General features: G+C 38.9%; 1 protein-coding gene across 1 annotated transcript in view; it reads right to left on the bottom strand.

Moving 5' to 3' along the window:
• Positions 1 to 1249: 1249 nt before the first annotated feature.
• UXS1 (UDP-glucuronate decarboxylase 1) overlaps positions 1250 to 9486 on the bottom strand; it is a 56269-nt gene continuing 48032 nt past the window's right edge. The window contains exons 11-15 of the mRNA XM_053936337.1: positions 8337 to 8380; positions 7228 to 7288; positions 5765 to 5822; positions 3344 to 3447; positions 1250 to 2095 (exon numbers count right to left, since the gene is read on the bottom strand). Coding sequence (XP_053792312.1) covers positions 1964 to 2095; positions 3344 to 3447; positions 5765 to 5822; positions 7228 to 7288; positions 8337 to 8380 — 399 coding nt within the window. The 3' untranslated portion in view covers positions 1250 to 1963. The remainder of the gene's footprint in view (positions 2096 to 3343; positions 3448 to 5764; positions 5823 to 7227; positions 7289 to 8336; positions 8381 to 9486) is intronic.

The raw sequence follows: 9486 nt of genomic DNA, 5'->3' as shown, positions 1-9486 counted from the left end.
CATCCCCCAAATATAATCTCCATTTTAAGAGTTTTAAGGGTTAAAACCTCTATGCTGGAAGCTGATTACAATTCTCTCCAAAGAACTACTGAAGAAGTGGGCACTACTTTCACACATGTCCAGCTGTGGCTTCGAGTACAGGGAGAGGCTATGCTTTTTGAGTGTTTCCGTAATGACAGGTTACAGGCACATTTGGAGCAGCACACCCTGGTGTACTTTTCAGGCAATTTAATATGGAATAAAAACCCAGATCAAGGACCTAGAAAAAGGTTTCATACAAAAAAAGCAGATCTCAAGCTGCTTGGCTGTGAAAAGATGGAAGTAATGTATAATATCTAAATTCCACCTCTGAATCCAGACAGGAAAATGCACCATGGCTCCCCATCTCAGCTGTATGGCAGATATCCAATGGGAGAAAATGTGCACTTGTGAGCAAGGAAAAACCCATTAGTCTTAAAAGGATCCCTGCAGCCCCACTCCAGGCAGGGCACAGCAATGAATGCAGCATGCACTGCTGGAGTCACTGGGAACTTTAGCAGACAGACTGGATGGGACTCCAAGCCATGCAAGCACTGTGAGGCTCTGGCAGACAGCTCAGACAAAGGGGCCTAAATCCCACACTGCTCTCAGAGTCTTCCCAGGGCTGGGCATAACATCACTGCTACTGGTAACTCCCAATTTACCATCAACCTAGAGATACTCAAAAGCTAATAAAAACATCAAGCTCTAATGAGATGAAGTTTGCTTGATGAGGTTTAGTATTTTCAATTTTGAGTGGCACTAAGCCAAAATATCCTTTAAATACCTTTTAAAAACTAGGAGAATTATTAAAAATAAGGGGAATTGAAGTTTTTTGGGGGTTTTGGGTTGTTTTGTTTTTTTTTTCCTAAGATGACAGGCATAGTTACCAAAGTTGAAAGCATTTACTGGCACTTTGGTAACTGCTTAAAATAGGAACACTTCCTCAGTATTTCCTCAAGAAGACTGAAGTTAAGCTCCATGGTTTAAAGAAATATTATATTGCTGCATCACTATCAACTACCTGAATTGGAATAAATCAGGATGGTTTTGTTTGATATATTTCAACAAACATCCTGCAGCCCTTACTACACATCTGATAGGAGACAAGCAATGCAAGACCAAAGTTATTAACTTTGAGTGAATTATTTACAGCCTGTTACTTCATATTTAATACACAATAAATCCACAGATGTGCAAATCCAGAGAAATGCCCACAGTGAAACCTTGAAACTAGTAAACAGAAATTTCAGTATTTTATTAAAATAGCATATTCAACCACTGTAACCAATAATACATTAACTTTATTCCCAGAGTATGCACAACACAGTAGTGATTCAAAATATCCTTATCCATGGTAATTAATGAAAATATCTCAAATTCAAGTGTACAACTAAAACTAAACCTTTGAAAAAATCTCTCCTTTAAAGAATACATAAAGCTCTCATACAGAATTCTTTTAAACTCTTCTATATGCAGATGTCAGTGTCTCTCACCTGACAATACCACTAGTTTTTTTTCTTATGCATAGTAGAACATCTCATATTTTATAGTACCCATTTTATAAATAAATTGGCATTTTCCATCCCATTTGTGTTTATCATCAGCTTCACAAAGAAACCAGTAAATAAAACTGTCAAGGACAGTCACAACAAAATGATCTCACATCAAGATATAAAACTTGAAGATACTAAAAGATGCTTCTACTCTATTTTACATAAAAAGACAGATTTAAAAAGTGCAAGGCAAGATTTGCAGGGAAAGGGAATATTTATGTCATTTTTAGGCACATCCACTTCTTTAAAGCAAGCTTCAGAATGAAATTCCAGTTCCTTCTTCATGATACCTGTTTTAAAGTCTCTCTCAAAAAAAAAATTAAAACAAATAAAAAAAAATTACATCTGTCAAATGTCAGGCAGGGAATTTCCTGTCCAACTAATAGTCTTCAGTTATGTCTTGTTCTTCCTTTTTTCATCCTTGCAGGTTTTGGTTTGGGAATATACTGATTGTTCGCCTGATACTCAAGTTCTTTACGGAAGTAATGAATTGCTTTATTCAAACCTTCTTCCAATGGGACCTGTTCCCAAAAGTGAGGAGAGAATTGTATCACTCTAGGTTCACATCAGCTCATTTCACAACAGTATCTTTTACAAAACAGCTATCACAAGGGAGCCAGGGAATCTTACTCTTAGCCAATCTAAGTATTAACAGCACCACATGCTGGTTACATCTCCTCACTGCTGACACAGCTGAGCATTTAGGCAGCACATGTATTTTCTGACATAAGTCGAAAAACCCAACAAATTTAAATCTCACACATGGTTATGATGGGTCTGTTAAGTATCAAAACAGACATGCATAATTCTACTTTCAGCTCCTAATGCATTGAAAGAGACAAACACCCAGCATTTAAATCCCTTGTGTTTGTAAGGATTAAAGATCCTCTTTCACAGCATGGTATAAAGCTGGCATCCAGTATCATTTGATATTCTTAAATCCTATACAAATAATTGTAATCCTACAAATTGCAGTGTTTAAATACAGGCATAAAATATGGAGACAAGAACAACAGAAGAGTTGTTTTCTCAGGAGCCATATGCTCTGACATGCTTGCTGACACCATCATCAGTACAGGAAGATAAAAACAGCAGCACAGAAACTGCTTGCCTTGCTGTACCAACTCTGTACTGCTACTTCAGAGCAAGTTTTCTTACTGCCTGTGCCAAACACAGAAGGCCAGAAATACAAAAGTTAAACCTTCTATGTTTGCAACAATTTATCATCACCCTTTTGCTGTCAGACATGGTCTACCAATATCAGGTGCCTCTGTGAATCCTTTCAGAAGGATCTGGATCTTTTTCTATTATTAGGCTTACATTTACATTTAGGTTCACATGTTTCCCAGAATGATTTCTATCTGCAAATTTAAAGAAGGCTACAAACCATTTTGCTAGTTAGAATGGAGAGCTAGCTATGAAAGTCACACCTTTTCTGGGAATTAGGCAGATCTTACCTCTCCAAGCAAACCAACTCCTATTGCCAGCAACAGGAATAAGGATTGCAGCAACACCAGCTAACCCATTAGCTACGGACTTGGTAATGTAAGTAACTATGTACCATATACTTTAAATGATTCATTGGGCTTACAGAAAGGTAAACATCTCATAATATGCAAATGAAAAAGTTAAAATGTTAAAACTGTTTTGGAGATGGCATTAGGCAGATATTCCAGTATGGGAAATGTACTGTTATCATGTGCACCCCCTCAGCCCCCTCTGCCTCCTGGTGTTTTACCACACAGCAACAGTAATTCATCTGTACATACCACGGGTTCCCAGCCAAGCAGTAACTTGGCTTTTCTGATGTCAGGTTTTCGTTTCTGAGGATCATCTTGTGCTTCTGAGAGAAACTGGATTTCACTCCCACTGCCTATTAAACAAGACACCGTGATTTATCATCTGCAATGCACTATGCTTTGCATTTACATCTCTTCTACCAACTGGAGCTGCAGGTCTTTCTGCAGCTCTCTGCTTCATAATTCAATCACTGAAATGCAATGCACAGACATAGGTTGCACTGCATGCAACAACTGGGTGATCCACCTCTCCCACAGCAACACGGGTTCACAAAGCATTTCACAAAGATTTCAGCATGGATTCACAAAAAGTAAGTTACACTCACAGACCAGTCTATTAACCTTCTATGAGGAAATGACTTTTTCAATAGTAAAGGGCAGAGCAGTGGATATCACTTGCTCTGACTTCAGTGATGCTTTTGATCCCATAACACCCTCACTGAGTGCTGGATGAGCCGTGTGGAGGACTGAAAGCTGCATGGTCAGGCCCAGAGGGTGGTGATCAGTTAGAGACTGGTAACTCGTGCTATACACCAAGGGTCAACGTTGGATCAATACTGAATTGCTGATACACCAGAGCACTGGGCTGCCATCCAGACCTCAAGAAAGGCAGCTGGAGAAAGGGCTGCAGGAACCTCATGAAATTCAACAAATTCAAAGTCCTGAATCTGGGGAAGTACAGGCTGGGGGCCAAACAGCTGGAATACAACTTGGCAGGAAAGGACTGAGGGTCCTGGTGGGCTCCAAGCTGAATATGAACCCATATGTGCTTGCCACAAAGAAAGCAAATGATATCTTTGGGCTGCAGAAGTGCTGCCAGCAGGACAAGGGAGATCAGCTTTCCCACTAATCAGCACTGATGAGATCCATATGGAGAACTGGGTCCAGTTCTAGGCTCCCCAGTACAAGAGAGACAGGGATATACAGAGCGAGTGCAGCAAAGAGGCCATGGTGATGATGAAGGGACTGGAATATGAGGAGAGGCTGAAAGACCTGGGGCCCTTCAATCTGGAGAAGCAAAGGCTATGGGGAATTTAACCCATGTGTATAAATGCCAGATGGGGAGGGGGGGGATTAAGAAGAGAAAGCCAGGCTCTTTCCAGTGGTGTCCAGTGACAGGATCAGAGACAGTTGGCACAAACTGAAACACATACGGCCCAAGGAGGACGTGGAGACTCTGGAGTCTCCTTGGAGATACTTAAAAGCCATCTGCAGATGTTCCTGGGCCACTTCTGTTTGTAGGTTGGCCTGTCTGACCTGAGGGGTTGGACCAAGTGACCTCCAGAGGTCCCTTCCAACCTCAATCATTCCATGATTGTTAGCACTTCGGCATTACAAAAGGGCATCAGTTTCTTTTTGCCCATAATCTCCAGTCTGATTTAAATAACCAAGCATTTGGCTTTCCTCAGAACAACACACAGAAAAAGGCCAATTCTTCTACCCAAATCTAGCAAATAGTTTACATGCCATTTTAGAACTAAATCACCTCCCTGAGTGGACTGGGACACATCAAGTTGTTTGTGAACAAACAGAGGTGACAATTAATCTATGTGTCTGATGGGTTTGGTGCTGTGATTTTTCCATTTCCTTCCCTGATCTGTGAATTTACAAAAGTTTTCCAGAGGGAACAGTTTTTTATTAGAAACAACACATGCATCAGCTTCTGCGTTATATGTTTGAACGTGTCTTTTTCAGATCTGTCAGAAGCACTTCTGGAATGTACAGACTAAAAGCCCTCGGCTAATGGCAGCAGGATGTTTCATCACATTAGGGTGCCACACTAGAAGATCAAGCATAACCATTTCCTTCCTTTCTTGAGAGCTCTGATTTGCTACAGGTGTCAGAGCTAGAATGAAGAGGAAGCCACAGTGTTTTCTTCCCAGGTGCTGTCAACCCTTTCAAGAATCACTGTTAGAAACAGTGAAAAGAACAGAGAAAGACTGTTGACACAGCATGAGGTTTTTAATAATAGTTGAAGGACCACAGCCTGCACAACTGTGAAGAACCACCTTCCTGAAGTATCTCTATTGCAGCTAAGATATTATGCAGGACATTTTCATTCAAATATTTTACATTTCATTTATGTATTGTCCTTGCACCAAAACAAACCTAGAAACTGTCTAAGCATTATAAAAATTAATGGGCATAGATTGCATAGATACACAAAAAATGTATTCATTCTACTCTTCATGCAATAGTTTACAGACAATTGAGATTATTTGGATTATCTTATTACTATTTAATGATATGATTAAATGCCTTTGATAAAATTATTAAGAAATCCAAAGACTAATTAAATTATCCACATATTACACACACTAATCAAGTAATAATTATCTAATGACAATAAGTACTTCATAAACTTTACAAATAATTACTAATTGTACTCACCAACAAGCTTTTTAATTAACTGGGCAAACTCTAGGATAGTGTGCTCTTCTGGGTTTCCCTACAAATATAAGAGACGTTCATTTCAATAACAATTAAACACCTTGCAACATGCTAGACATAGTTCCAACAGGGGCAGGTTAAACTCTGAGAAAGCTAAACTTTAAGCTTTATTCTACTTTGTTGAAAAAAAATCCCTACTTTGACAAGTTCCTTACTCATTAGAAAATTTGTCCTCCATTATATTCATGTTGGTAATTCAGTGTATGTAGGGAGATGGTGCTCCCTGCCTCCCCTCCCCCTGCCCCCAAAAAAAAGTCTGTAAAGAGCTGGCAATCAAAGTAAAGGCCTATGTCACTGAGCAGCCCACACAGCCACATCATTTGGAAATCTGGATTCAAGGATTGTGCCCAGTTGAGGTATCATGAAGAAGTATGCTAAGTTCTTGGTTCATCCAAAGTTAGGAACCCAGACTCATTTAGCTGCAAACAATTGCTTCTCAATCTACTACAGCTTACATATCAGTACGTAAGGGCTATTTGCTTTCCTATACAATATTCTTTTTTTTTTAACCAACTTGCACATAATTTCCTGATTAATATTTCACAATCAAATGCTGAACACTTTCTGCTAGCATTAGCTCACCTTCATTAGACTCAATTCCCTTCATCCCTAGCTTTCCTTGTTTCAAAACTCTACCACATCTTGTTTGACCAAAGCTGAGCACTTAAGATACATATAGATTTAAATACTGACTTTTCTGAAGACAAAGCATGTGATAGAGTTTAAACATGTCAGCATTTGGATAGAAACACAAAAATTAATTCATAGCCACAGGAGAAAAGGAAAATCTAGTGAACAACTGCCCTGCAGAGTTGAGTATCTGATTTGGCAAAAGCTGGCATACACCAGAAATTACTTTGGATATGCATCCTTTTTCTATTCTTAAATTCACTACTAAGAAAAAGGTGACAACAAACAGGACAGAACAAAAATCTTACCAGACAATTTAAGTTCCAAGCATTTTAAACAATATTAGAGAATTATAATATAAAATACTCTCACATTTTCCTCGAATCCAGGCTAGCATGAAATTATTTCTAATTATCTAGAGCTAAGTATTCCTTCAGTGCTTTTTTTCCACTAAAATCAGTCTTCAATAATCTTCATGGTGCACTTTGCACACATTTATTCCCTTCGTATTCTAATTACATACATCTTCCTAAAACAAATGAAAAACTCCAGCAACTTTATCCTGTTCTTGGAACTGTAAGATCTCAGTATCTAGGGTCTTAGTCTTCTTATTTAGAAAGAGAGTACATGGGAGAATATGTTCTTTATAATGGAAAGACCTTTTTTTTGTTCCATTTATTTTTTCTAGAAATCATTATCAGTGACAAGGAAGAAAACACAGGTGGTGTTGACCAGTGCACTGTAACTCAGGAGAGTGGAGCACTCATACTCACCAAGTTGACGGGACTGCTGACATTGCTGTTCATCAATGCCACCAACCCGTTCACAAGATCACTGTAAAAGAGGGAAGAACAGATTGGGGCAATTTCCACTTCTCTATAAATAATAATCTTGGTCTAAAAAGAGAGCTGGCTCCTAAGAGGTCCAGTAAAGCAGATCAGGCAGCTGAGGAATGCTGAAATCAGATTTATATGGGTGCATGTTGAGTGTTTGTATTAAAAAATGATTAATATTTCCTCCTCTCTCCAGTATCCAAATATATCTGGAGGCTGATTTCCAGTGAGTTTCAAACAGAATAGAGCAATTTGTAATGCATAGGAACATAACACTACCACCTGCTTTGCAGCCTGCTGTTTGAATTGTCTTCGCATTTTCAGAATTTCTTAAGCCAAGTTTGTTAAAAAACAGTATTTTGGTGTTACTTTCTCCCAGCAATATAACCAAAAGTTATGTTGGATTATTAGCCACAGATGTAGCACCTTGGCCCTAGACATAGAAATCCAGATCCTTTTCATTATGACTTATGATCAAGAAAGGAATGGGTACTTTGACCTGATGGGGATTCTTTAACATCTATTACCACTGATACTACCTTCAACAAAGGGAAAGAATATTTCCAAGCCAAGAATGCTTAAAACAACCCAGAAGTCCAGCATGGGTTTTTATATAGCTTTTTCTTTTTGGTGCACAGTTGGCACACCAACCACAGCAGTCCCAAGGACACGAGGTGGCAGCATTGCATTAAAATGCAAGGAGTGACAAACCGTTCAGCACTAAAAACTTGTCTGTTACTTGCTGCCTCTGGAAGGGAAGAACATGTTAGTATCTCAAATAAAATTCTAAACCAATTAATGTTGCTCTCCTTGATATTTTTAGAACTTCCATGTCTCCCTTCTGAAAGTAAAGCTGGATCCTAAGAGCTCCAGTAAAGCAGACCAGGCAGCTGAGAAATGCAGAAATCAGATTTCATGGGTGCATGGTTTTTTGAGTGCTTGTATTAAAAAACATATTTTAAAAAGTAAAGCAAATGAACATGCATACAAAGCTGACCAGGCTAACCAAACCATGAAGTAAATTATCATCCAGAACAAACAAGGCTTACCTGACATACTGGAAAGCTCTTGTCTGAGTTCCAGGTCCATAGACCTAAAACCATATGAAAAATAGGGAAGTTAATAAATGCAGAAGCCCTCTCTAGCCCAATTATCTTCTCCTTACCATTCTAGAAAACTGTCTCAAGAAGAAACACTTGAGACACAAGCTCAATGTTACAGGAATGGAAAAAAAAAAAGTGCTTGCAGAGCCTTTGGCAAAGTTCATTGAAGGTCATCTTCCCCTTGGATCTGTCTCCAGTAAACATATCCCTGGGCATTTTGTTAACCAGAACTCTACATGAAGGAAACCTTCTCAGGGGTGTAGGACAGAGTGATGCTTTGTCCTCTTCTGGAACACTGAAAGAAGGTGCAGCCTGAACTCACAGCCAGAAAAGAGTGCCAAACATTTAAAGCAAACTTCAGACTACTAAGATGTGGTTATGATGAGCAGTTTTGATTTGCTCATTAACAACAGCCAGCTTCAAAGAGACCACTAAATGTTAGTGGTTTCTCAACATTTTTTTTAGAAACAGCTTTGTGTTTAAAGCAATCAGGACAAAAAAAAAAAAAAAAATCAAAAATCATGTGGCTCTAAATATTACTGTCTAGGGAAATAGGAAGCACAGTAATTTCTAAATGATACAACTCACAAAGTGACCTGTACAGATTTGTATCAAAACCTTAGAGGGAAAAAAGAAGTCTCCTCATGTTACATGCTAGTACTTTGGAGCAAGTTGCTGAAGTTCAAAGAGACATTAATGTATACTTGAAGTGTACAGAATGGTATTTGATTCCATTTTTTTCACAGTTTAACCAAGTGCAGTACTAAAGTCTCTAGAACATGAATACTTCCATTCTGAAAGCTATTGCTAGGCACATTTAAGTGGTGAAAACATCTCAGTTTAACTGAGGACACACACATTTTGCCATCAACCTGCTGCAACAGAAAGGAAGGACAAAAAAGAAAGCATGCTTGTTTTCCTCGAGGACCGAAAGGGCAGTACAATGGTACACAGGCCATCTGTTACTTGGTATGCCTTGTACTCTCCAAGGCTGATTCAGAGTCCAAAAGAATTCCTATTTCAGCACACCCTGGGTAAGATCAGGGGTCTAAGATTTTACCCAAAAACTGATTCAGAGAGGAATGCACCAGGAGCA

This window comes from Vidua chalybeata, chromosome 2 (genome assembly GCF_026979565.1).
Source record: "Vidua chalybeata isolate OUT-0048 chromosome 2, bVidCha1 merged haplotype, whole genome shotgun sequence".
In the NCBI taxonomy this organism is placed as follows: Eukaryota; Metazoa; Chordata; class Aves; order Passeriformes; family Viduidae; genus Vidua; species Vidua chalybeata.
This window is presented reverse-complemented; position numbering and strand designations above follow the sequence as displayed.